At 41.2% G+C, this 27,410-nt stretch overlaps 4 protein-coding genes across 4 annotated transcripts; all 4 read right to left on the reverse strand.

Moving 5' to 3' along the window:
* Positions 1-1,417, reverse strand: MELLADRAFT_44377 (uncharacterized protein; the record flags this gene model as incomplete). Its single annotated transcript, XM_007412718.1, has 2 exons — positions 1-702; positions 814-1,417. The coding sequence occupies 2 exons, from the start codon at positions 1,309-1,311 to the stop codon at positions 406-408; spliced, it is 795 nt and encodes a 264-aa protein (XP_007412780.1).
* Positions 1,418-2,359: 942 nt separating this feature from the next.
* On the reverse strand, positions 2,360-3,363 carry MELLADRAFT_123930 (uncharacterized protein; the record flags this gene model as incomplete). Its single annotated transcript, XM_007412717.1, has 4 exons — positions 2,360-2,553; positions 2,637-2,728; positions 2,824-3,052; positions 3,133-3,363. The coding sequence occupies 4 exons, from the start codon at positions 3,361-3,363 to the stop codon at positions 2,488-2,490; spliced, it is 618 nt and encodes a 205-aa protein (XP_007412779.1).
* A 1,184-nt stretch (positions 3,364-4,547) lies between these two features.
* On the reverse strand, positions 4,548-7,535 carry MELLADRAFT_108871 (uncharacterized protein; the record flags this gene model as incomplete). The annotated part of the gene is made up of 13 exons (XM_007412716.1): positions 4,548-4,658; positions 4,746-4,902; positions 4,980-5,015; positions 5,104-5,168; positions 5,250-5,332; positions 5,398-5,523; positions 5,616-5,690; positions 5,866-5,906; positions 5,969-6,158; positions 6,242-6,452; positions 6,553-6,891; positions 6,969-7,388; positions 7,506-7,535. 13 exons carry the CDS (start codon positions 7,533-7,535, stop codon positions 4,548-4,550), a joined length of 1,884 nt encoding a protein of 627 aa, XP_007412778.1.
* Positions 7,536-13,187: 5,652 nt separating this feature from the next.
* On the reverse strand, positions 13,188-14,840 carry MELLADRAFT_89768 (uncharacterized protein; the record flags this gene model as incomplete). The annotated part of the gene is made up of 8 exons (XM_007412715.1): positions 13,188-13,540; positions 13,603-13,770; positions 13,813-13,935; positions 13,981-13,986; positions 14,050-14,154; positions 14,232-14,401; positions 14,463-14,688; positions 14,756-14,840. 8 exons carry the CDS (start codon positions 14,838-14,840, stop codon positions 13,188-13,190), a joined length of 1,236 nt encoding a protein of 411 aa, XP_007412777.1.
* Between the last annotated feature and the right edge of the window lie 12,570 nt (positions 14,841-27,410).

The following is a 27,410-nucleotide window of genomic DNA, read 5'->3' on the forward strand; positions in this document are numbered from 1 at the left end:
GATAAGATACATATTTGAAAGTATCTCAAAACAACAGGAATTCTAACAAAATGGTACTTCAAGAAGAAAGTGGATGAAAAAAATCTGAAGAGATTGAATCAAGTGAAAGGTATATGGACAAAAACTCTAAAAGTATTTCTGCATATATTTGTATAGAAAAAATTGTATGAATGATATCCATGGTTATCGGATATCACTTGAAGACCGGTCTTGATCGGAGTTAAATTTTCGAAAAATAAAAATAAAAAAGTGATTTGTTTGTTGTTTTCTGCTTTAAGTGAATGGATATATACGAATGAAATGTAATCTATAAAGATGAAAGAAAGATAATTCGATTTGATTTAGATTCAAGCCTAGAGTTTTCTTTTTTCCGTAATCCTAATAAGAAAAAAAAACTCTAGTCGTTCAAAGATCTATCAAAACACATTCTAAGAGCCAATATTCATGTAATCTAGAATCTTGACTTAATTCAGGATGAAATGCAGTAGCTAATAATTTGCCTTTTTGAATTCCTACCGTTTGAGCATCTGGACCGAATCGATCTGATTTAGGTAAGATCGAAATCGGTACAGTGGTTAAAGTTTTAATACTTTCAGGTGATTGGATTGTATGAATCACTGGTGCTCTAATAAAGATTCCGGGAAACGGTCGAGTTGGATCTCGAATACAATCAATTTGTAATGCATGTTCAAATGATTCTGTCTAGGATTTTCAAAAAATCAAAGAAAAAAAAATGGGATTAACTTCAATGAAGAAGATCATGACGAATTCATTTATGAAGAATTGTGATGAAAAAAAAGAAATCACTCAAACTTGTCTACCCCATTGATTACGATTGATAAGGATTGGAAGACCACCTAAGACATCTTGACCACCTTTTTTCATACTACCTTCAATAACTTCATCAGATAATAAAATCATACCAGCACACGTACCCCAAACACTACGAGTTTTAACAAAACTTTTTAACCAATCTAAAAGACTAAAACCACTTTCATCAATTTGTCGACTAGCAATCAAACTCATAGTAGTTGATTCACCGCCCGGTATGATCAAACCATGACATCTTTCTAATTCTTTTGCAGTTTTAACTTGGATGGTCGTAAAGTTATTAAGTCGTTTTCGATTTGATTGATTCGATGGATTTGGTGAAGAAGTTGGAGTATTACTTGAAGGTGGAAATGAAGAAGCTAGTCGTCGTAAATGAGAGACATGTTCTGCGTAGGCACCTTGAAGAGCTAGGACTCCGATTGTTAATGGTGAATCATTTGATATTGGAGTTAAGATTGGTAATGGGTTAGAGTTAGCCATGGATGTTGATGTTAATGTTAATGTTGAGATTGAGTTGAATGAATGAAGTGAATCGATTGATGAAATGATTAATCCGAGATTGAAGCGTTGAATTTTTTCAAAAGAGTGTTGTAGTCTAGTCTAAAATCTCAATCCATCTTGACTCAAACTTCACTTGGATTTTGTATTCTGCAGTTCAAAATGTAGAGTTTTTACAAATGTATTCTCTTCAATTTCAAAACACCTTTTACTTTCAACTTCGCAAACATCCACGCAAGCTCTATTCATTTGTATCAACCCGGTGCCAGCAACGCAACGCACCGCAACACGAGTGTTTTTTGGTGCGTTGCTCCGCAACACGCAGCACAAACCTGCATTACATGCTGCGCTGCGGTAAGTACCGCAACAACAAAAGGTGAGGTCAGGTTGCGCGGCGCCTTGACCGTCGCGCAACGCAACAGGCGCAACAGCGCCAAAAAAACGCCGAACTGTGATTTTTTTTGGGCAGCAACGCAACAAATGTTGTTGCGGCCCAAAAAATCCATCGATTTGACAAATGATGGTGCGCTGCGGGTCAGGCCGCAACCTAGAATTTGATTCTATGTTGCGCTGCGGTCAGAAAAACCGCAACGCAGGCGCAGCGCAACACGCAACACCTGCGTTGCTGGCCCAGGGTTGTTTGTATTGATCTCAAGCATTTCCTAAAATTCTTGGCAAATTATCTACCAACATTCGTGAATGGTGATGGCATTCAAAACTACCTTTTCCATACTTGCATGATGTGAATTCACAGAACCTTTCGATCCATCTATGAAGTTCTTTCCAAGTTGAGATATGGCAAGATTCATTCTTCCTGACTGTCTAAGGGTCAAGACAACAACCTTCTCCTCACATTACAACATCCTCAATTTGCCTTGAGTTTGTCACCTCTGGTGAGCTTACGTTGATAGATGTAGATCTGTGGATCCTCTAGAGATCACGTCACATCAAATTTACCAAAAGGTATCAGCTGCGACTTGCGTGTTCTACAAATGTATGTAGCATACAAGGGCAGCATTTTCCGAATTGAACAAAAATCGTGATATATATTTCTTGGTAGATATTCTTCAATCTTTCTAAACGCGTCTATTTAGAATGAAAACAAAAGAATATGGATGTAGAAAATACGAAATCAAATGACATTCAAATTATTGATCCTTAAACAGCGTATGGGCAATCTCTGTTACGAGCAACAAGCAAGTAAAGTAATTCAAGGGTTTCCCACTGAAATGAATCAAGTTACAGAAACGATCAGGTTATAAGCTTCATTCAAAAAATCAAAGCTGATTGAAATGTAAATGACTTACGAGTGAGATACGGTCAGCTCCTGGTGCTTCAACATTGAAAGAGTATGCGTCACCAGGAATTACACCTTGAGGGAAACCATCCGGTTTCCACACTACATAGATAAAAATCAATCAATCAATCTTTTCTTTTCATTCTTTGGCTACTCCTTGATCAATGATCTTAGATTGAAGATGACGGATAACTTACTAAAGATTCGACTACTTTCTTTCTTAGGTTGACCATAGAGTGAGACCGATCCTTCAACACTATTGATACCTGTGGTACTTGGGCTAAACGGTAACCATTCGAAATTGGTTCCATCAGCTCGTGTGACTGTCCAAGCGTATAAAGTGTATTTGATAGATTGGTAGTGTAAGGTAAGGGTAGTTTTCTCCTCATCTTGAGCCACGACGTTCTTATCACAGTTTCTAGGGGGCTACGAAATTGATGTTTGATTAATAAGCTTTAGTTGTTGAATCGATCAAAATAAATTGACAGAGTTAAAATCAAACGTACTGTCTTGAAGAAAGCTTGGGCAGTGTTATTGACAATATAAGTGATCACACCACCGCACATCTTAGTGGTGATAGCTACGTTTCCTTTTGAATCATAGATTTTACCATCAGACCAATCGATATCTTTACTAAAAGCATAAGTCATATCAGATTTGAAAGGTGTGATAGGATTTGCGAAGGCAGAAAATGCCAATGAAGCTAAGATAGCGATGAAGAATTGTGCAGAAATCATGATGTTAATAAGTTAGTTGTGTTCGTTAAGATTTAAAAAGGAAAAAAAAGATTATTTATCGACGGATGGTATGATTATTTTTTCACAATTATAGGAAATGATTTCGATGAGGTCAAAGGGGCAGAGAAATTGAAACAATCCAGTTTTTATATCACTTCTGATGATTTTCTATGTACACTCGGTGGTAAGGCTGATTTTTAACTGCTGTTTATCCGCTCATCACAACAAAAAAAAGCCACCAAAAGAAGATACGAGAATGACCATTACAATAATTCTACAACAATCCGGGTGTGGACTTTGTCGTCGTTCAGGGGCATAGGTGGGGTAAGTGGGGGATCCCACTTTTGAAAGAAAGCGCTTCAATATGCGCCTGTATTCTCCTCCCATACATGTGGCCCTTTGACTTTTGGCCTCGTCACGCACCGGTGCCTCGTGGTTTCCCTACACAGCGATGGCACGAGAGATCCCGATTACAAAGATGTGGGGGGATGAATCATTTCAAAAAAATCAACCTCGGGCATACTTAAACATCAAAGGTAAGTAAAGGTTGGCCAACGATATACTTGTACTTCATATATATTCGACCTCATAAGCCTTGTAACAAAATGACTCTCATACACTCTTGATCTTTGTAGCCTTCACCTTTTTGCAAATGTTATGGTCTTGACTCATGGAGAATGCAAGCAAATTCTACAGGTGTCCTGCACCGAGCCCATTTATTCGATGAGATCAATATCTTAAAAAATCAATTCCAAGGATTAGGTAATCAATACCGAGTCCAATCAGTAAATAAGATATTTTACTTTTGAGAAAGGTTTTAGACTATTGCAGAAGCCATCATCAAGTAATACAACCACGATAAAAACAACAACATTAGAGCCCACAAATATTTTGTCTTTCAACTAATGGAAACCCCATAAAATTTGATGACAAAACGAAATTTTCTTGATAACAAAAAAAGAGTATGATCAAGATTGTCAATAGGAGATTGAATGATACAAACAGATTTTCAAAGCAAGTAACCGATTATTTATTACATTTTAGTTCTTTCGTAATTCATGATTTGCGTAGAAAAGACAAAAAAAAAGATAAAGATTGTTCTTCTTATTTGAATGATAAGTTCGAAAGAGATTTTTTGAAAGTGCGTCATGCACCAGAAACGCAAGTGAAGAACATTAGTTAGATCAAACAGACAGCTCAGCTGAATGAATTTTGCTTTTTTTGATATTCTTGTTGGTAACCAAAAATGCTGCAAAGAAAGAAGCGACTCCACAGACGATACCTAACATATAAACCTACCCAAATGATATGCGTTATAATATGTAAGTCATGATGATAGAAAATCCTTTATCTCAGAAAAAAAAATTCTCAAAGGAACTAACTTGTCTTAAAGATTCAGTATAGGCATGAATTACACCAGGTTTCAATGAATCCGAAAGTTGGGCAATACTCTGTACAGAGGATCGGATGACGGAAGCCGGTGCATCAGGCGCGTATTTTGCCAGGTTCTGGCTCAATGCGTTACCAAAGATAGTTTGACTAGTTTCAAAGATTTGAAAGTGATGTCAATACATAGGAGAACTAACACGATAGATTCATGAAGGGACATGACTTACGCTACCGCGATACCGATGACTCCACCAATTAATTGTCTTCAAAGTAAACAAATGATATCAGATTAGCTGAAAGCTCACTCTTTTCAGATTTCTTACGGTTCTTTTCACTTTTTGGAATACTTACGCAAAGGAAGATAAACTGGTTGCTTGTGGAATATCATGATCATCTACGTTAGCTTGGATAGCCACCTATGTTTGTGAGAAAGAATGTGATTAGTGGTGAACATTTCAATTGCAAGCAAAGCATCACAATCTGATATAACTACTCACAACCACATTTTGAAGGACAAGACCAAGTCCAGTTCCTACCAGAACTTGAAATCCGCTGATTTTGGCATTACTTGAAAATTCATCTATACACGAGATCCCAGTGTCAATAAAAATCGTTTTTCTCACTTTATTTGATACATAGACATACCAAGGGTGTATAAAAGTCCCGTTCCGACTGTGAGAATCACTGAACCAACTATTAACGCAGGCCAGTAGTAACCAGTGTGACTGATTAAGAAACCTATTGCAGCCGCCGAAACAACAATCGATAACACTGAGATGAAGAATAAGAATTCACATATTCAGCGAGGAAGTTGAGCGTGAAAGGTATCAAATATACTTAGAGAGAGCTTCAAGACGACTTACTCAGTGGAAGTAAGTCAATACCAGATTTAGTAGCTGATGCATGTTGAATGACTTGAAAGTAAATTGGAAGAAAGTCTAGAGATCCATTTTAATTTTTGATTTAGTAAAGCTTTAAAACTTGAAAGCATAATAGTGAGATCCTCACAAACTACGCTGAGCACTGTTTGTAAAATGTCAAGATAAATTCAGTAAAAATATTTTGAGTGTAAAAAATATTTTTACATTGATGATAGGAAATCAGAAAACTAACTGGATAATTTGATGAAAAAGGCTTGTAAACAAGCTCCAACTCTGTAAAGAAACATTAAAAAGTAAGTTACCACCAAAGAAAGGAGAAAAGGAAAGACACTTACTGGGTTTGATTTCTTAATAATCTAAAAGATAAAAGTCCTCTTCCATTCCTTGCATCGACTCCTTTCCATTCCCATAATAGAAAAGCACCAAGCATTACACCAAAACCACAAAACGTCCCAATCACCACTCCACTTTTCCAAGGGTATTGATTCCCACCCCATTGTAATGGAAGAACCAGTAAAATAATAACTAAAAGAAATCCAACCCAAACAAAACAAGTCTTGAACTTCTGGGATATAAAACAGATGTGAAGATCTAGAAAGAGTGCTTACGTCCAACCATTAAGAATGCTCCCACAACATCTAGACTACCTAGTTTATGAAGAACACTCTGATGAGGTGGAATCCATTTTCCGAAAGTGATCGCACTCCATCTACGATCCACCAATTCAAGAAGTTTGTCTGATAACGGTAGAGCAGGTTTATTAGGTATCACCATAAAGATCGAAAAGATAGTGATAGCTCCGCAAGGTAAATTGATCCACTAATTTAAATCAAAGAAAAAACAATATATGTCAGAAATTTCAAAACAAACCCAAAAAGATTCTTTTGAATCTCAAGATAAGTTAAAAAGAATGTCTTACAAAACACCATCTCCAGCTCAAATGATCAGTAAGAGCGCCACCAAGAAGCGGTCCAACAACAGACGCAGCAGCAAAGACAGCGCCAAAGCTACCCAGTAACTTTGGTCTATCTTGAAGTTCTGTAATATCTGCAATAATACTTAAACAAGAAATGAAAATTCCAGCTGCTCCTATACCAGAGACAGCTCTACCGATAATTAAACAAATTACATCAGGTGATACGGCACAAATCAATGAACCTATTTCAAAGATGAAGATCGCTACTACAAAGATCCAACGACGATTATAGGTCACTAATAATTGTGCATAGAGTAATAGAAATGAGACTTGAGTGATAAGCTAAAGAAATCAATAAGAAATGGTTAACATTGGTTTAGATTTTTTCCCTGGACAATTCTGGTGACTCTCTAACGTACATAGGCACTAGCGATCCAACCGATTTGATCCAGAGCATTAAAGTTTGACGCAATAACAGGCAAAGCCGGACTCAAGATAGTTTGGTCCAAAGAAATCAAAAGTACAGACAAAAGCATTCCAACAAAAGCTAATGCTAATCGTTTTCCACGTAGGATTGTACTAGGTTGATCTATCTGATCAACATGTTTTGTAAGTCCCTCTTCCTTTTGTTCAGGTTCCATTTTGATCTCAAGATCTGGAGAATATAAAGATTGATTTATGAATAATTCTCGTTCGGCGGCCGCTAGTTTTTCAGGAGTGATCGCATATCGATCGTGAGGGATTTGAGGTGTTTGTGGTACCCCAGGTGTTTGTGGTACTCCAACTTCAATGGTATCAGAGTCACCTGATACGGATCTGTCTTCCTCAGCTGGTGAAGTCTTTTTTCGATTAGAATTTTCAATTAGCCATCCAATCAAGAAAGTTTATTAGTTAAAACTGTACGTTATGATCATCTTTTTGCAAAACCACTTCTTCGCGAATAAAAGGTCACGCACATCAGGGGTTGAAACTGTAGGATCAGACATCGATCTGAAGGTGTGTTGAGAGAGCCAGTTGGTAAAAGTACGCGCTTTCCAAGTATGAACGGAGTAAGTTGAAACTGAGTGAAGGTAAAGCAGCAAAGGTTGAGGGTTGAGGAAGACTTCTGGCTGAATACCTTTATATACGCGTGAAGAGGAGGTAGGAGTCGGACAGCTTAAGGTTTACTGGACGGAGATTAGAGAATTAGGCTTTCTCGTTGGCAAGTCCCTCCGCAGACGCTCTCTGACCGTGAATAGGATGCAGCTAAGAATGGACGACCGACTCACTTTGCAGAGGAGGAGGAGGATAATGACCGGTTGTTCGATCGACCGAAGAGCCGATCTAATGATAGTCTAAGTGGCTACCTTGTGAAGGCCAACGGATGCTCTGGTCAAGGAGGGAGATATAATCGCTTGACTGAACCTTGATTCACCCCAACTCAACTCTATGGTCAGAAGTAAAGGTAAACCCTGAGAACTGAGCACACAGGAAGTCAAAGAATAGTCATTTATGTTTTACTTCTGTAGGACAGTATGGCTATTCGATGTATATGATGATATCAGAATTTAAAAAATTGCGAAACAATTCTGCGTCTGATCAGATTTGGATTTATAGGAAGGATAGCCAATAAGATGATTAGCATTTTACGCGAGCGGGTGCCCTTTTATAGACAATGCGATTTTTCTCAATTTCTTAGGCAAATTATATTTTTAACACTCAAAGTGCTATCCTGGCGATTGGTAAAGATCGTTTCTGTTTGATTTTTCAGTCTCAGCATGTAACTCGTGCCAACTTGTGACTTCAGGAGACGGAATTTGCAAGACCGAGATTCAGTTTGACTCGTCATCCTCACAGCAACCTTTCGCACAGTCATTCACATACAACCCCATCCAATGATCAGGACTAGAGAGCGGTATTAAGACCTCCGAGGGTGACATACACAAGGCACACCGGGCGTAGGATGATATTTATTTAAACGTGTTCATCTCATGGACGACTCAACAACCAAAGAGTGAATTTTGCGGTCACATAAGTGTATCGATCCATGGTAAATATCAGGTCTTGAATGCGATGGAGAAAACGCCAATGGCAGGTTTTGAACACGATCGAGAACATGAATAGCAACAGATCAGTGATCATAAACCTGGAACATTTATCTCAATCGATTGACCTTCTCAATAGGATATCTAAACTTTCCTCAAATGCTGCTTCAACGAATCCTAGACTTGTATCCATCATCATCCTAAACCCGACCTTCTACATGTAAGTCTCATTCAAAAGAATCAAAAACAAAACACTTCTAAAAGATCAATGAATATCGCTGGTTGTGGAGATCAGATCACCTGAATCAAATTCATCAGGTTTAACTCAAGTAATTGGCTTAATCCCCATACCTCGCCCATCTTGATTCATTTAGAAGATCTTGATCGATCTCAAGACAATTTAATTCATTGAGAAACTCTGATCTTTATGTTCTTAATGACTTTTCCGGTTCGATTTGGATTGTTGATCGTCACAGTTTGTTCCAAACTCTTCAATGGTTGTTTGTTTATTTCTTTCCTTGGATTTATTCACAAAAAGCTAACCTATTTCCTCATGTTTCTGAATCTACAGAAGGGGAAAAGTCTACGTTAAAACCAACAAAGGATCCAGATCAGCAAGTGATAAAACATGAGGTTTAATCAGTTGATGATCAGGAGTAAGTAGATTCATTGGGTAAATATCATTTGACCAAAAGCCTTCAGTAAAGTATTCAATCTGTTTGGATTTCAAATCACATCCTGTGTCAACTTGATTGTTGTATCATCAACTGAATTTTCAACTCTTGTTCCAAGATATTTATATGCTATGTACCTCTTCAGTGAACTCTAACTACATTTGTTACTTGTCAAGTTCACTCAAAGTCCAGAGTATAGGACCTCAAGATAAGATCTGAACCCTGGAAATTTTCCATGCAAGCTCAAAATGGTATAAGCTGGACCTGTAATTCATACATCTTTTGTACTCAAAGGTAATTACATTTTTTTCACTAGATTACCAGTCTGTTTCTTGAGAGACCTTCAACTTAACTATGGACATAGTTAAGATGTATTGACATGATTTTTGATCTGTATGTCATTTAGTACTACTTATACCACTTCACTCTGTACCATTCCTCAACACAACAACAATTTCAATGATTGAACTAAAAATTTCAATCTTCATAACACAAAGAGAAAGAGAATTAAGATTCATAGGATTCTTTAGTTGTTTATCAAAAATGACACCTTTAATTAGTAGAATCATTTCATTGTCAAATTGAATTATAATTGCAATGTATGCTGATGATTTCACCTCGTGTGCACCTGTAACTCGGACCCGACCCGAGCATACTACCTGTTGTATCCTCGCAGCGACTCCATACCAAAGCACACAGATGCATCTAAGGTGTATAAGATGCATCTTTTCGTAACCTCAAACACTCAAGGCCTTGTGCGCACAGGCGCAGAAGGTAAAAATCACTCCATCTCATCAGCTTACACACCACACCCAACGAAATTCGACCACTTTCACACCGTTGTTGGAGTGACTCACTCATCTTCGTTCACCAGCCTTGATTCGACTCCGACCTACCCAATTTCACTCCGCACTATCAGCTTACACACCGACTCCGGTACCTTCCAACACCATTTTCACACCATTCACACCATTATCACCAGTACTTGACACCTCTCAGTGAACCTCTCTTAAATCATAACACACATGTAATGCACATACTGCACATATATACTTAAATATTACCTTATCCACGTCACGCCTCAATGGTTCAAAGTTTGCTCTACACTCCACGAACTACACTTTCCAAAGTCCTTCTAAAATCTCATCATGGCGACCACCTCAAACCGCAAACGCCCGGTCTCCGGCAAACGCAAGACATCCAGCAAGCCTACTCAACGTCAAACACGCAGCACTCAATCGAAACGCCCCAGGCAAACCACTTCTAAAAGCAGAACCGCATTGGCTGCCAAGAGAGTCAGAATCACTGTAAAGCCGGCCAAATCCACTGATCCAGACGACTCTGACAATCAAGACCCAAAGGATTCAGATGACTTGGATGATTCATCAGATGATGATGATGATCTTAACTTACAAGAAGACAAAGATGCAGAGAATTGGGAAGATGCACCCCTGCCATTGCCAACCATTACTAGATCAACTCGACGGTCTAAAGACGTCCAACCAAAGAAGGTCAAAATCACCCTTGAGAATTATAACGAAGTTGATTTGGACATCCCCGAAATCAACAACCTCTTATCTGCCGCTGGGCGCAAAACACACAATCGAATTGCACCTTCGATCCAGAAGGAGTTGAGAAATATACAGTTTATGTATCAAAGAGCAAAGAAGTTACTGGCAATAGCTGCTCACTGTAGTGAACGCACGATCAATGAATTTTTGCATGTATCATTATCATGCCTCAAATCATATCATTATCATAACTAATCTCCCTCCCCTCCCTCATATCACTCCAGGCACGAAGTCAGCACTCGAACAAAAAGGACGTTTTATCAATCATTTCTGAAGTACAGCGCTGAGGGTAAAAAGACTGCAAGTCAGTGGCTCTTCAACTCTTCAATCTGCCATTCACTCCGCTTTCTTGAGAACTCATGTCATGCTTCACACAGTGCCAGCCAGGAACACTCAGGAAGGATTCAAAGAAAGGAATAAGCATATGGGATATACTTGGACTAACCTTGAACCGGAAGAGAAGGACATATTCAACGAGCAACTTTTTTTCCCCCTTGGCTATCTTGCAAGTGGATGGGACCAACCACCAACCGAACCAAACACCAAACCTTTGGATGTCGAAGAAAAAGAGAAGTATCTGCCAATTTTCAAACAATTAGTCGATTTGGACAAAGTAGCCCGTCATCTTGGTCAGGATAAGTTTGGACCCCACCTTCCAACCGCACGACAAAACAAGGGTATTGAAGAAATCACCCAGATTGAGCACGAGGTAAGAAATCTGTCCACTCAAAGCTCACATTCTTTTGTTCTTGAGTTATTGAGTTATTGATTTCTTGATATTCAATTGTTTAGCTCCAGATCATGCACATCCGTTATGGTGTTGACTTTGCGCTCATGGCCACTTCTTGGAATCCAAATACTCACAACAAGAAGGGCCAGTGGGAAATGCAAGCATCATCATCTGAAGATTGGATTGCATTGACCGACCGCAAGTGGAAACTACTCGAACACTTTGTCCGACATTCCTCCCAGTCAGAACTTCAAACTAAACCGGTCCAACGCAAGAAACCTCAGGCCAGCGACAAGCTGAAGTCACGTCTGACAGCTGAGCTGAACAGGCTAGTTCGTAAGTGATCTTATATCACGACTTCTTTCACATCCTCTGACTCCTTCTTCCTATATCGACTTTGTAGAGCAACATCTTGAACCTCCATTTTCACATTTGGACTGCCACCCAAAGACACCATCACCTCACGTGGCACTGAAAAAACGGTGCTTTACAGGAAATGTGCAGCTTGAAAGTATACGACATGATGCATCCAGCATGACTGACAAATTACTCTCACAAGCCTTTGAGAAAATGTCCGCACGCACTCATCAGCTGTGGCTAGATGACATTAAATCCGGCCCGGCCGTTATACTGTTGTGAAACAAAAAGAGGAAGCAGATGAGACGCCTGAAGAAACAGTACCATAATAGAAATACCGCTTATGTTATGTAAAGGCGCCAGTTCGTTGTACAACTTTTCAAGTGTGGCTTGCGGTATGAAATGATAACTAAGAACATCGTTCGAATTTTGAGCCAATTATTGATACTCCACAATTGCCACTTAAGTCTGGATTTGGCAGCAAGATACCTAAATGTAGTGTTGTAGATAGATTGGTCACACCGAATTGCAAAAAAAAAATATGTTTTTTGCTAATGTGCAAAAAAAGTGTGTGTGGCGGTGTGAAGATACAACCTTCACATGTTTGCAGGTGCCAATATAATTTCGAAATTGTAAACATGGTCTTACCGTATTCTGATGTGTGAAATCTGGTTGTAAATGTGTGAATATTGTTTTTAAAGGTGTGAAAATCCAGCCTTCACAAGGTATCTGGAGTGAATATCTTGTCACAACCTCCACTCTTTTGTATGTCTGCTGATGGGTGATACCCGTCTCTTGCGGTGTGAATATAGGTTTGGAAGGTGTGAAAATCCAGCATTCACAATATATCAGGAGTGAATCTTGTGTCGTTACTTCCACTTGGCCTCAAGTCTGCTGATGCGACATACCCATATGTCGAGGTGTGAATATTGGATCCAAAGGTGTGAACATCCCGCCTTCACAATACATCAGGAGTGAATGTCGTGACACAACTACAACTCCATGATGTAAAGGTGTGAAAGCACAGCAGTCACACTTTATTCAAGGTGAATTTTCACTCTGCAGTTGCCGTGATTACTGATGGGTAGAGCTAGGATGCAGACGTGTGAAAATACAGTAGTCACACGGTATCAGGAGTGATACCCTTGGCAATTTTGATGCCAAGGTGTGAGAAATCACCTTCCCACTGTGTTTTCATTTTCATAAGGTAAAGTCAAATGCGCAAGGGAAGCATCCAGTGTTTGGCATGAACGTAACAAAGTAACCATATACAAATGTCAAATCATGTATTGAATTCTTCAATATCAAGATTATCATCATCAAACTTGCCATCATCCTCTTGATGAGCACGTTGATCAAGTTCTTCCTCTCCAGCCAAGATGTTCTGAATGCGTACCATTCTCTCCCACTCCTGGAGAGTGAATTGTACCATGCTCCTCCATTTCGCCTTCAGCTCAGCATCACTGAAAGTCTTGCATACATTGTCATTGGCTGTCGCGTCCAGCAAAAACAGTATTTTCTGGTTCCACCTAAGCCAAATCCTATCAGCCTGGCGTGCCACAGTTGATGTCAACGACATCATCACATCCTTGCTAGTCCAGTTTGGAATGACATCTGTGGCAAATGAACTCAAGTCTTAGATGATCATTCCAATAGTGGAACAGGATATATTGATGAACAAACTTGAATGGACTGACCATTAATTGTATCTCGACGGAGTTCGTTGATTTTATCTTGATATTCAACTGCCCAACACACCATCTGCCTGGCCTCCTTTGCAATGCGTCGAAGTTCCTCTTGACAGCGGCAGATGGTAATATAAGCTTCGATTCCCTCCTGGGTAGCGTCGTCAATGGCCCATGGCTCTTCGGAGTGATGGAGATTTCCAAAATTGAGAAAGGGGTCACTCAATGGCATAGCCTCGACTTCTTGCAAAGATGGGGTGTCTAGAGGGGTATCTGGTTGAAATTCAATATTGTAATCATTGGCCAGACGCCAATACGTTGCATGCTTTCGACGAAGCTGAGCAGCTTTCACTGTACGTAGATGATTCATTTTCTTTTGAACATTTGTACCTGTTGCTTGCAGGCATCACATTAGGTTACATACATTGCTATTATATCCATACATATTTGAATGCTAACCTCGTGCATGTGAAGCTTGTCGCTGATGCTCAATCACGCTTGCTTTGGCCCCAAGGAGATTTCCTTTTGCCACACGGATTTTAATAAGCGGCTGTGCCCGAGCATCTATTTGATAATGTGGTCAAAACCGTCATCAGTATCTGAAGCCTTCCCAACTTAGCATATTATGATTAGGAATTTACCTGATGTCCCAGTCAGCTCAATTAACTGAGCATCCCCTAGCCTGTCGGACACTTCCTCAATGGCACGCTCAAGTAATACCAAGGTGTTGGGCAGGCGTGATCGATGGTTCCTACGGCGATGTCGTCGGCGTTGGCGACGGCTTCGTCGGTGAAGATCTTCAAGTTGGTCCCTGGGAAAAAGAGGTCCACCTTAGACAACATCAAACTAGGAGGATATGCTCAAAACCTCACTGTGCAATAACCAGCTTTTCCTCCAGTTCAACGAGGTCCCCAACATGCTCCAAATAATCTTTGCTAGTTTGACTGATTGTTTGGCCTTGAATTGCCTTCTTTCGCTCCCATTGTTGTTGAAAGTACATTTCTGTATGACCATGTGTAGTATTAAGGTCTTTCAAGACCTTGTTGGCGTCATCCATTTTCTTTTGCGTTTGGCGTAGATGTTTTAAGCTGTTCACAACTAAAAGTCACATTTTTCGTCAATTCACGGTGAGCAAAAATGACAAATTCTGAATGCTCTACCTTACCTGCTTTATGTCGCCCGCGCTCATTCTTGTGTTTTGCTCGGAAGTCTAGGGCGGTTAGCCTGTGCTGCTTTGTTGAGTAACGCATTGGTCTCACTAGCGGTTCAAAGTCTGCCCATATTCGCTCCATCCCTTCACCATCCGAAAGACCCCACCCTTCGTTCAGTCAAGGATTGTAATCTAGTTGACAGGCCCACTCGTGGACAAATGAGTGAAATAAACTAGTAGCAAACTTCAGTCGGCCTTGCTCTTGTGCTGCAGGGAATTGATTGCGCTGAAAAGCAAAAATTCAACTGTTGTTCTGAGTCCACAGGGACAAGAATGATACCAACTTTGACAATACCTTTCTTAAGTGTGCATCCAATATCGTAGAGCAATCCAAGACTTTCACTGATATCACCCTCCCTTTCCTCTTTAGCCTCAGTGGCTTTGAGAAGCCAGTCAATTAAGGCCAATGGGTATATGTTTCTATTGCAGGAATTGCTTTCAGTAAGTATGGCATTACGATCACGTGATATATCAGGTTTGCTCACTTCTCCCCACTCTGCACAATGCTGATGAACTTGAGACATTGATCGTGTCTACATCCCATCCCCATCAATCCCGTTTCATCACAGCCTTTCCAGTGAGATTTCCCCCGAGAATCATCAGCTGCTGTGTGCCTCGCAGTACATGAATCCTATGATGTTCTTTTATTTATTAGCAATGTATAGACTACATGTTTGTTCATCATTCAAAGTACTGACTACTTCTGCCTCATGCCATGGAGTCCAACGTCGATCTTGATTTGCTCCTGCATTGGCCGTCTGGGTCATCTTAGCTCGGAAGCCATTCTCTGCGTCAATGTCGAGGAATAGATTGGGTGTGTTAATCTCTCCTGTTTCAATGCTAGCGGCCAGATGCCTCCTATGCTGGAAATTACCGTCGAGGCAAACTATATGGTCAGGCTCTCCCAGGGGCAAAGGCCCTACACCAGGTCCAAAGCATTGAGGACAAATTCCAGCGAGTTTGTCCTTGTCTGTAAGATTAAGACTTCTCTCGATGGCCTCTTCTGCCATAAGAAGCATCTGACGATACGCATCGATAGCTGAAGACAAAGTGACATGCCATTCACGTGGCTAGGTATTATATTATGATAAAGAATGATGTGAGTCAGCTTGGAGAACTTGGAAATTGGATGGATAACAAGATTCATACATACCCCAGTGCCTTTCTGATTTAGAAATAATGGGTTACCATCATCTAGGTCCAAGAACTCATTCAGAGCCTCGGAGAAAGGCTGAAATCGCAAGCTACAAGATTTCCATGCAGTATGAAAGAATCGTAATAGCCTAATGGTAATCACAGATTGGGGGCTGACCGGGGTCCCTCCAATGAAACCAGCCTGGATCAGGCGCACTTGATCATTGGGAGAACAAGAACAGAACTTTATCTGGACCTGTTTACGACCTGACAAGGTCTTTTATGTCAATTAGAGTCAGACACATAGATAGTTGAAAATAAACTACCAACAATCAAGATCTAGGACGTCTAGAGTCCGCAGTGAGCCAGTACAATTACATGGCTCCTTCCAGTCGGTCTCGTGGGCTGCTTTGGACCAGTTACCAGTCTTTTCCTTGCATATCTGGAACACTGGGAACATAGCAGGAAATCGACTCCTCCAATTCTTTTCCTCCTCTTGTCTGCGGCCAGAATAAAAACCATCGTTGAGTCCATGGGCGATTTGGACTATTTCTTCGTTCGGGTCAATGGGAAAAGCGTGTGGTGATGCAGGCATTGTTACAATTATGATGTTTCTCATTTATTTGACATTTACGTATGTTTCACACTTTACATGTCACATGTCCAAAATCATGGATTTCCTGCTCTTATTCCAATTCACATATGTATCTTTGATTACGTGTAACATTTCTAAACCTAATCAAAACCTATGTATCGCTTGTTGTTTCATTTATAAACAGTACTGACAGAGCGCCATGAGCTCTTCTCTCTTCATCCAAGAATTTCTCATACAATCTTGGTTGAAGGTGAGTAACTCGTGGTTGTGGGATTCAGATTAGATTCAATTTATTAAGTTTGAATCATACTGATCCCTGCTCTGACAGGTGAGTAACTCGTGGTTGTGGGATTCAGATTAGATTGAATTTATTAAGTTTGAATCATACTGATCCCTGCTCTGAAAGGTTTCACGAAGATTGTAATAGGTTATGAGCCCAGCGTAATTCGTCTGCGGCAACCTATCGATCCATCACAATCTTTCAAACTTAATAATTATCTAACTTTGTTATTCCCCGATCATGATGTTTTACTCTGCATAATCTCAGACTGAATGAATCCACCGGACGCCACAGACGTCAAACCCAAATCCCAATCTTCGAAATCTCTTCCTTCCAATTTTAAAAACACCATTCCCTTCCCCACCAAAACAATTCCAACGATGACGTCTGATCTAAAAGAGTTCTCAACTTCCTCTTACTCATCAGTGGTGAAACTGTCCACCGGAACGTTCAACGATTGGAAACTCAAACTCACTACTCTGTTGAGTGGACAACGTCTGTCCAAATACATACTCAAGAACATTCCTGTACCAACTGATGAAACTGAACTCGAAGACCATGAGACCAATTCAGCTCGTGCGTTGGCTGCTATACATGCAACGATCGACAGTGAGAACTTCCAGGTCATTCGAACTTGCACTAATCCGAAGGATGCTTTTGACAAACTCTGTGAATACCACGACGATGCTGGAGGACTATCCACTGCTCATCTCTTCTCCGACTTGATGGCTCTCCGAATGCAATCCGACGAAGATCTTAATGAACACGTCAACAAATTCAGAAAGATTTATAATGATTTACTCAGCAATCTAGCCTCCATCCCTGATTTCAAGATTTCTGAACCCTTCATCACTATAATTCTAATCAAGTCTCTTCCTTCTGAATTCACTCCGCTTGTTCAAAGTCTTCTTTCAAACTTCAAAGAATTGACACTAGCAAGACTCTTCTCACTACTCAAGATCGAAGCTACCAGGAGTGCATCAGCCAACAAATCAGATTCTGCTCTGGCAGCCCGACGTAACAACGAGTCCAAACCGAGATCATACAGGAGGAAGGATCTGTCAAATCAACCATCCAACGGTCTTCGATGTTCTCTAGGACATGCAGGACACACTGACCAGAACTGTAGGACTAGAAGGTTCCGAGCTTTCCTGGAACATGAGAAGAAAGTCGCAGCCTCTGCCTCTCCATCAGGTAATTCGTCCAACGTCTCTCAAGTCTCTCAACATCAAACTGAGCCGGTCGAGGATGTGTCTTACTGGGACTCTGCTTTCTCTGCGTCGACCTCCTTCAGTACGCCAATTATCTGTGATACTGGAGCGACAAGTCATATGTTTTCGGATATCTCTCTAATTTCTGATTTACGTCCTTGTCGTCCTGTTAGGATAAGTGTTGCATCGAAAGACGGGGTTATCTGGGCGAGGAGTAAGGGGAATGTAAGATTTGGCTCTCTAACTCTTCGAAACGTTCTTTACTCGCCAAAATTGACTGGAAACCTTGTGTCGGTTGGTTCACTTTGTGATAATGGCTACCGTGCTTCGTTCGACAAATCTATTGGTACCATCGTAGACTCACACGGTAACGAGATCCTTCAGATGCGACGCAACCCCTCAACAAATCGTCTATGGACTCCAATCATACCCAATGACTCAATCTCCGCTCTTTTCTCGTATACCGATCCAGAAAAACTTGCAATGACATGGCATCGACGGTTGGGTCATCTACATCCGGATGGGGTCATTCATTTTCTCCGTCGTCAAAAACTACTTCCCATATCTAAAAACAATTTTGTATCTTGTGATGCCTGTTCCATGGGAAAGCTCACTCAATCTCCTGCCACTTCTCCTTTTCATCGATCGCCAAAGCGTCTCAATCTTGTACATAGCGATCTCCTGGGTCCTATAACTCCTGTATCGAAATCTGGTTTCAAATATGTCCTCAGTTTTATCGATGATCACTCTCGATACGCGTCTGTGTACCTTCTGAAATCTAAAGACCAAACTTTTTCTGCTTTCAAACAATACAAAGCCCTGATGGAAAAGAAATGCGGAGAAGATCCTCAAACTCAAGTCCGATCGAGGAGGAGAGTATACCTCTAATGAATTTATTTCTTTTCTCAAAGAAGAAGGTATTGAGGAGGAGAAAGGTCCAGCTCATAGACCTATGGCGAACTCTGTGTCAGAACGATATTTCCGTACACTGATAGGAAAGACTCGAGCTCAGCTGCTTGAGAGTGGTCTTCCACTGTCTCTCTGGGGGGAGTTGGTCAAGTACTGTTGTATACAGATCAACTGTTCTCCCTCGGCGGCACTTCAGAATCAATCACCTATTGAAGTGCTAGAATCTCTTTTACCTGGTCACGTTCACCCTTTCGACGTTGATCGCTTAAAGCCCTTTGGATGTCTTTGCTTTGCTGTGGATCGTCATCGCAAGTCCAAAGTCGCCCCGGTTGGAAAACGGTTCATTTTCGTTGGTCTCGAGGACGGCGCTCGTGCAGCACGCCTTTGGGACAAAGAGGCTGGCCGAATTTTCATTACCGGAGATGTCCTATATCGCGAGGACGTCTTTCCTGCCTTACATCCAACTTTTTCCCCGGATGTTGCTAAAGAACTCATTATCCCTAGCCTCACTGATCAATTAGTGAGGACCAAAGGTCAAGACTCAACAGTTGTTCCAGATGAAACTATGACTGAGGTCATCGAATCTACTGGCTCTGGTCCTGCGAAGGACCTTGGTTGGCGGTCTCCCATCGTTATCGAGGAGGAATCAGACCGATCCGTTTCACCACCACAATTTTGTCCTAAGGTACTCATTCCTCTATCTGAGTCAATACATGCGCCACGTGTCGAATCCAATCAACCACGGGTGTCCACATCTCCGAATCCATCACCCAAATCACTTTCACCGATTCGTTCTCTGCCAAATCAGTCGGAAGTTCAGAGACTTCCGTCTGAGTTGGGTCTTCAACAATACCGGTCATTTTCACCCCCGTCATCACACTCTTCGGCTACACCAATTGAATCACCGGTTTCGTCAGCCAAGAGTCCGGAAATGCACAGGTCAAACTCATCTTCAGATCTTTCGTCAATCTCGAATGATGTCATAGAGGTTGTCCAATCCTCTCCAAGGGGTGCTGAGTCTGTTCGATCATCTCCGAAGGCCGGACCCAGTACTTTGCCCAAGTCGCCGATTTCAAGCCCGTCTCCTGATCGATGCATTGTCCCCAGTGTATCTCAACCGCCGGCAGTTTCATCTCCGCCCAAGACACCCCCTGTACAAACAACGCCATCAGCCATATCTCCACCTGTCGAGAAACAAACCGAGCAAATTGTACAACGACCTGCTACCCCGCCTGCTCCGAGAAGATCTTTACGAACTCAAAAAGAGCCTGAGCGGTATGGCTTCACCAAGAAAACAGCCAAGGTTGCACGAGTCATACCAAACAGCTTTGGTCTGTCTGCCACGACTGGCAGTGATCCGGATAGCCCGACTTTTAAACAAGCCATGTCTGGTCCTGACAGAAATGCTTGGCGACAGGCGATGCAGCAAGAATTCGATTCTCTTACTCAACATGGAGTCGGTAAACTTGTGGATCGACCGCCAGAGGCGAATGTACTCGGGGGGATGTGGGTATTCAACCGTAAACGAGATGAACACAATCGAGTCGTCAAATACAAGGCTAGGTGGGTAGTCCTCGGCAATCATCAGATAAAAGGTTTAGATTACAACGACACATACGCGTCCGTTGGCAAGCTCGATTCCTTACGTATCCTACTAGCCTTATCCGTGAAGAGACGTTGGCGAAAACGTCAATTTGATGTTGTTACTGCTTTCCTGAATGGCAACATGAAAGATTTAGTATTTGCGTGTCAAGTTCGTGGTTTCGAACATCCAACTCAGCCTAATCGCGTTTGGCAACTCATCAAATCGCTCTATGGAACCAAGCAAGCTGCTCGTCGGTGGCAACAGCATTTCGGGGCAACAACGTCGGAGTTTCATCTTAACCCAACTGATTCCGACACCGCTGTATACGTACTCAAGTGTGCTTTGGGTATCCTCATTCTACACCTTCACGTTGATGATTCAATGGTTTTCTATGACAACGATGAACTATTTTTCAAATTCCAAGCCTTCATTGACTCGAAATACAAGTTGAAATGGACCGAGAAACCCACGTTATATCTCGGTATCAAGTTGGAGATCGCTGACGATCAATCCTCCATCAAGATTTCTCAATCACATTACATTGAATCAGTCCTTGAACGCTTTTCCATGGTAAACTGCAATTCAGCCAAAACTCCGTTACCTCAACGAACAACTCTGCTTCCAGGTACTAACGACGAAATCGAGGAAGCAAAAGACATACCTTATCAAGAAATGGTTGGGTGTCTTCAGTGGATTTCGGCGGTAACTAGACCCGATATTTCTTATGCTGTTTCTCAATTATCCAAGTTCAACTCGGCATGGACTGTATCACATTGGACCGCAGCAAAACACCTACTCCGATATCTAAAAGGAACTCAAACTTTAGGCATTACGTACTCTGGGGGGATTTCTGAACCTTTGGCTTATTCTGATTCTGATTTTTCACAGTGTCCAACTACTCGAAAGTCCGTAACCGGTTACATTGTTACAGTAGCGGGTGGTGCCGTTAGTTGGAAGTCTCAACGACAGTCTATTGTTGCTTTATCCACTTCAGAAGCCGAATACGTGGCTGCTACTGAATGTTCCAAACACATGGCTTGGGTGCGAGCATTTTATTTCGATATCATACAACAACTAGAACATCCTACAATCTTTCATATCGATAACACTTCAGCTATATTCACAGCTTCAGGTGAAGGATTAAAATCAAGATCAAAACACATTGACCGACGACACCATTATATTCGTCAAATGATTCAATCAAATGAACTTCAAGTTAAATACATTCCTTCAGATCAAATGTTAGCTGACTTCCTCACCAAGCCTCTGGGACCTTCGGCTATAACTCATGCTTTAAAATTGAACAACTTATATTGAAATTTGTTTGGAAATGGGGGGATGTTACAATTATGATGTTTCTCATTTATTTGACATTTACGTATGTTTCACACTTTACATGTCACATGTCCAAAATCATGGATTTCCTGCTCTTATTCCAATTCACATATGTATCTTTGATTACGTGTAACATTTCTAAACCTAATCAAAACCTATGTATCGCTTGTTGTTTCATTTATAAACAGTACTGACAGAGCGCCATGAGCTCTTCTCTCTTCATCCAAGAATTTCTCATACAATCTTGGTTGAAGGTGAGTAACTCGTGGTTGTGGGATTCAGATTAGATTCAATTTATTAAGTTTGAATCATACTGATCCCTGCTCTGACAGGTATGTTTAGTTTCTAATTTTGTCTCATGTTTATTTCTTTGATTGTGATGGAAATTAAAACTGATCCAAGAATTTCTCATACAATCTTGGTTGAAGGTGAGTAACTCGTGGTTGTGGGATTCAGATTAGATTCAATTTATTAAGTTTGAATCATACTGATCCCTGCTCTGACAGGTGAGTAACTCGTGGTTGTGGGATTCAGATTAGATTCAATTTATTAAGTTTGAATCATACTGATCCCTGCTCTGACAGGTTTCACGAAGATTGTAATAGGCATAAACTCATTGAGACGCTCGTACCGTTGAGCACGCTCGTCCTCGTCGCTGTGATACTCGTCAGGAGTTGCAAGGTTGTTGGCAAGATCCAGGGCTGGGTTGTTGCGAACATCCAAGTCACGTCGATCATACGCTTCAGCAGCTGCCAAGACAGCAGCACCCACGGTGTTTTCTGCATGCTGCCGAGAACGACGCTTCATGGCAAGAACCCTTGCATCTAGCGCGTTTTGAGCCTTGCGTTTGAGGTTCTCAGGCCGTCTCGGCTGGATTTTCTTTTCATTAGTCATCGGTTTGGCTGGTGGAGGGATATGTTAGCGAGAACACAACATACATCCGTTTTGTGTTGATGGAAAGAGGGCCCTTTCCAATTAGTCATCTTCAAACCGATTTATTAATCGGATCCCGGTATCCTCACCCCCCCCCCCTAGTAACTCCACCACCCCCTCCCGTTCACAGCTAGTGAAAGGCTTAGTCGCTGCTGACACAAGTCGTGACAGTGCTAGCTTGAACCGCGCTCTCAGCACTCACTGAGAATTTTCTTTGATTGTTTCCCTAACAAAACATCATATAGGTACAATAATTGAAGGATCCTTCAAGTGTTGCGCGAAACAAACAAACAATATGAATCGAGATCGCTCCGACCGATCGAATTTGAATCGATCGGAGCGATTGGAAAACAATTCTGAGAAACAATCAATCAGACCGATTGAATTGATCGTGTCGAGTGCCTTATATGTTTCCCTTTTTTTGGGTTAGTGTGGTTAAGCATTTGAAAGACCAGATAAAAAAACACATGATGTCAGGAGAACCGATTGAATTGATCACATTGTGTTCTTGTGCTCAATCCACTCGGTTCTCAACCCTTTTGAGCAAGTGTGATTGCTCGGGTAAATTCCGTAGCTTATTGTGTAGCTGGACAAAGTTTGATATCTTTGATGACTCGATTACAAGATTCATTACCAAAGACAAAGGAGTGTGGTGTCAAAATGAATGACGAGAGCCAACAAGGCGATGATCTTGTAGAGCTACAGAGACAGACAAGGAGAGAGAGAAGGACAATTCAGATCCATGTATGTATTTGGTGGATCTTATAGTGTTTGTCCTAGGATGTGTTGAGCATTGTACGACTAGACCACTCCATGCTCGACTGTGGCCGGATCTGCTGATTCTACTGGGATAGGACAAGTTCTTTTGTTGTGACCTGTCTTGTGGCATTGGCTACATCGAGGACCGTTTTGTTCAGCTTCCTGATGCTCATGACGACAAAGATCGCGCTTGGTCTTGTTCGAAGATCCTGTAGGCCGACCACGAGATCGAATCGGAGCTGGATCACCAATGGTGGGAGTTGGACTGACAAGAATCCGGCTTAACTGACTCCACAACACGCTCTGTTGATGGGCTGGGAGAGTGTTATGTTGTGCTCGTACGAGGTTGAGTAGCGAGTCAAAGTTAGGTGGTTGGTTGTGTATAACTGGGTCAACTAAAGGCGGTTCTAGATGCCAATGAGGGTCGAAGTGGTTCACAGCCAATTTCCTTGAAGATAACATGAGATGCTTCAGGAAGTGGGCACAGGGCAATCCTTTTGATCCAGAAAGTACGTAGGTGCAGTTGTTGGTGTCATCTAAAGAAAGGGCTTTTTGATACTGCTTGTAGGTCTATTTGTGATTTGGGTTTAGAATGTTTCATAATGAATCAGGAAAGGAATTGTTGGGAGGAAACTAGACAAGAACTTACCTCTGGTAGTGCATAGTGCGAGATTTTTCTGTTGACATCAGTCCAGATTTGAGGACGAAGTCGAGATAAAGTATGAGTTCGATCAAAGGCTATACGGTGTTCTATCCTATCTCTTTGCTGTTGACAAACAAATTCCAGCTTGGTGTATACAGTTGCAAGATCACCAGTTGATGTCCAGATCCAGCCTTTGATACCAGCATGACCACCTTCAATCCGAGAGGTGACGGTGTGACCAAAATGTTTTATATCCTTTGTCCAAGCAGTTACAAACTTTTCCTTGTGAATCACCCACGTACTCTTGATGTAATTGAAAGAAGTCTCGCCAATATCAGTTCGAAGAGCCTCAAAGCGTGCTTCGAAGTCTTCGGGAGAGATCGAGTTGCAAATTTCCTGCCAGCTGCTTTGAAACGCTTTCCATTGCTCGTCTGTTAATTTCATCTTGATGTTAGCTTGAATATTTTTCTCGATATGCCATTTGCAGAGTAGATTCTTGGTGTGTGGTAGAGTTTCCTTCAGAGCGTTCATCAAGGCGAGCTCTCTATCAGTCACAACAGCCTGCAGATTTGAAAGCTTGGACCCAAAGCACAGCTTCATCTGCTCCAAAACCCATCGATAGTCGGCTTCAGTTTCTTGTCGCATTAGACCAAAGCATAGAGAGATAGACTGATGTGTTGGTGAAACTCCCATCACGTGGAGGAGTGGCATTTGAAACCTAAGACAACCAAACCACAAAAATCAGTCAGTCTCAACTCTGATTAAACTTGATTGCTGTGAAAGATCTCACCGATTGGTTTTGTAAGTTGAATCCATCAGTAGCACATCAGATGTCCAGAAGTCCGAAGCCGACTTCACACTAGCTTTGGGGGCAACAAACAGACGTAGGAGTCGGTGATTAGAATCCAGTTCATAGGTATGGAACACATCATTTGCCTTGAGGTTGTCTATCAAAGCTTCAAGTGGAGTGCGTCCATTGAGATCCAAAAGTTTTTGTTTCTTGATCATGTTGTAGATGTCCTGGCTGGTTGACAAGTTAGTGGGATCGGATGCCTTCAAGGTGCGTAGAATGAGTCGTGGAGGAACACCTGCATTTGCAAGGTTAATAACAAAGTTGTGCTGTTCTGGTGCAAGTTTACGTGAAGCTGGTATCTCAGCAAGGTTTGTAGAAGGTTCATGATTGTTGTGCTGATCATTTTTAAATTCAATCTTCCACTGATGAGTGATTTCCACACGTCGAATTGTAGCAGACCAATTGCATCCCAGAAGTTGAGTTGAGGTGGATCGAACTGCACTGACGACTTGCTGAGGTGTTCCACCATGAGAACAGGCAAAGACTCGTTTCTTTTGTCTCTTATGTTTATCAGAACAGGTGCGGGTGATTTCAACCAGTAGCCTGATCCTTTGGCATAGTTCCGCAGTGCATCTTCAGCTTCTTGTAAGGATGGGTATATAACTTCGCCAAAATCCATTTTTGAGGTGTGGTGTGTTGTTAGATGATGACAAGAGTTTTTGAGTTGTGAGCTGTGGAGTTGGATGATATGGAGCTGGGAAAAAGTTGGATAGAGCTGAGCTTTTTGGGTGAACTTCAAAAATTACAAAGATGGGAGCGTGGTTCAATCTGGCACTGTCACGACATGTGTCACCAGGCACTAAGCCTTTCACTAGCTGTGAATGGGAGGGGGGTGGTGGGGTTACTAGGGGGGGGGGGATACCGGGATCCTATTAATCAAGCCCCTATGATACGACCTGTTCTGAAAATGAAAAAGAGGGTTTGCCTTGATTTTGAACCTTTACCCCAAAGGGGACATTTGACAGCCCTAATCTTCCAAAATCCTATAGAGATGTCGAATCTGGACAATTGCTCCTTGAATATTCGAAAATTGACTAGGGCTGTATTATTCAAACCGCTATGATACGGCCTGTTCTGAAAATGAAAAAGGGGGCTTTTGTTGATTTTGGGCCTTTACCCCAAAGGGGACATTTGACAGCCCTAATCTACCAAAGTCCTATAGAGATGTCGAATCTGGGAAATTGCTCCTTGAATATTTCCAATATTGCCTAGGGCTGTATTTACACTAGCCTTCATTATTGTCCCACCAGTTAATTGTGGGACAATATTGAAGGCTACCGCTGTATGTAATGAGTAGACCATTGTTGACTCAACCACGGATCAGTGTGAGGGCCATTGAGTTCAAAGTGATAACAAGTTACATATTGTGTGACGTCTGACACCTGGTCACCTTGTTCCTCTTCCCATTATTGATTTCTTTGTGTTGGTGATTAAACATTGCTCCATGTGGAGTACATAACAAAGGTCCATGGTGAAAGATGTGCAACTGGTGAGCTTTGACCCAATTGAAGATCAGCCTTTGTAAGAAAAAATTTTTTCTGATGGAGTGTTGTTTTGTGCTTTGTGGGAGCCAATACTGCTCTTTTTGTGATTGAAGATGAAATTGCAACTTGAAGATGATGGAATTTGAGGAAATTTCATTAATGAAATTTTTCCAGCATATAGTAAAGCATATTTAAAAAAGAAGCAAAACACTAATATGGCACATCTTTGTGCCAATAGTGTGTTGTTTTGTGCTTTGCGGGAGCCAATGCTGCTCTTTTTGTGTTTGAAGATAAAATTACAACTTGAAGATGTTGGAATTTGGAGAAATTTCATTAATGAAAGTTTTCCAGCATATACTAAAGCACATTTAACAAAGAGGCAAAACACTAATATGGCACATCTTTGTGGTGATAGAGTGTTGTTTTGTGCTTTGCAGGAGCCAATACTGCTCTTTTTGTGTTTGAAGATAAAATTGCAACTTGAAGATGTTGGAATTTGGAGAAATTTCATTAATGAAAGTTTTCCAGCATATACTAAAGCACATTTAACATAGAGGCAAAACACTAATATGGCACATCTTTGTGGTGATAGAGTGTTGTTTTGTGCTTTGCGGGAGCCAATACTGCTCTTTTTGTGTTTGAAGATAAAATTACAACTTGAAGATGTTGGAATTTGGAGAAATTTCATTAATGAAAGTTTTCCAGCATATACTAAAGCACATTTAACAAAGAGGCAAAACACTAATATGGCACATCTTTGTGGTGATAGAGTGTTGCTTTGTGCTTTGCGGGAGCCAATGCTGCTCTTTTTGTGTTTGAAGATAAAATTGCAACTTGAAGATGTTGGAATTTGGAGAAATTTCATTAATGAAAGTTTTCCAGCATATAC

Source organism: Melampsora larici-populina (genome assembly GCF_000204055.1).
Source record: "Melampsora larici-populina 98AG31 unplaced genomic scaffold MELLAscaffold_32, whole genome shotgun sequence".
In the NCBI taxonomy this organism is placed as follows: Eukaryota; Fungi; Basidiomycota; class Pucciniomycetes; order Pucciniales; family Melampsoraceae; genus Melampsora; species Melampsora laricis-populina.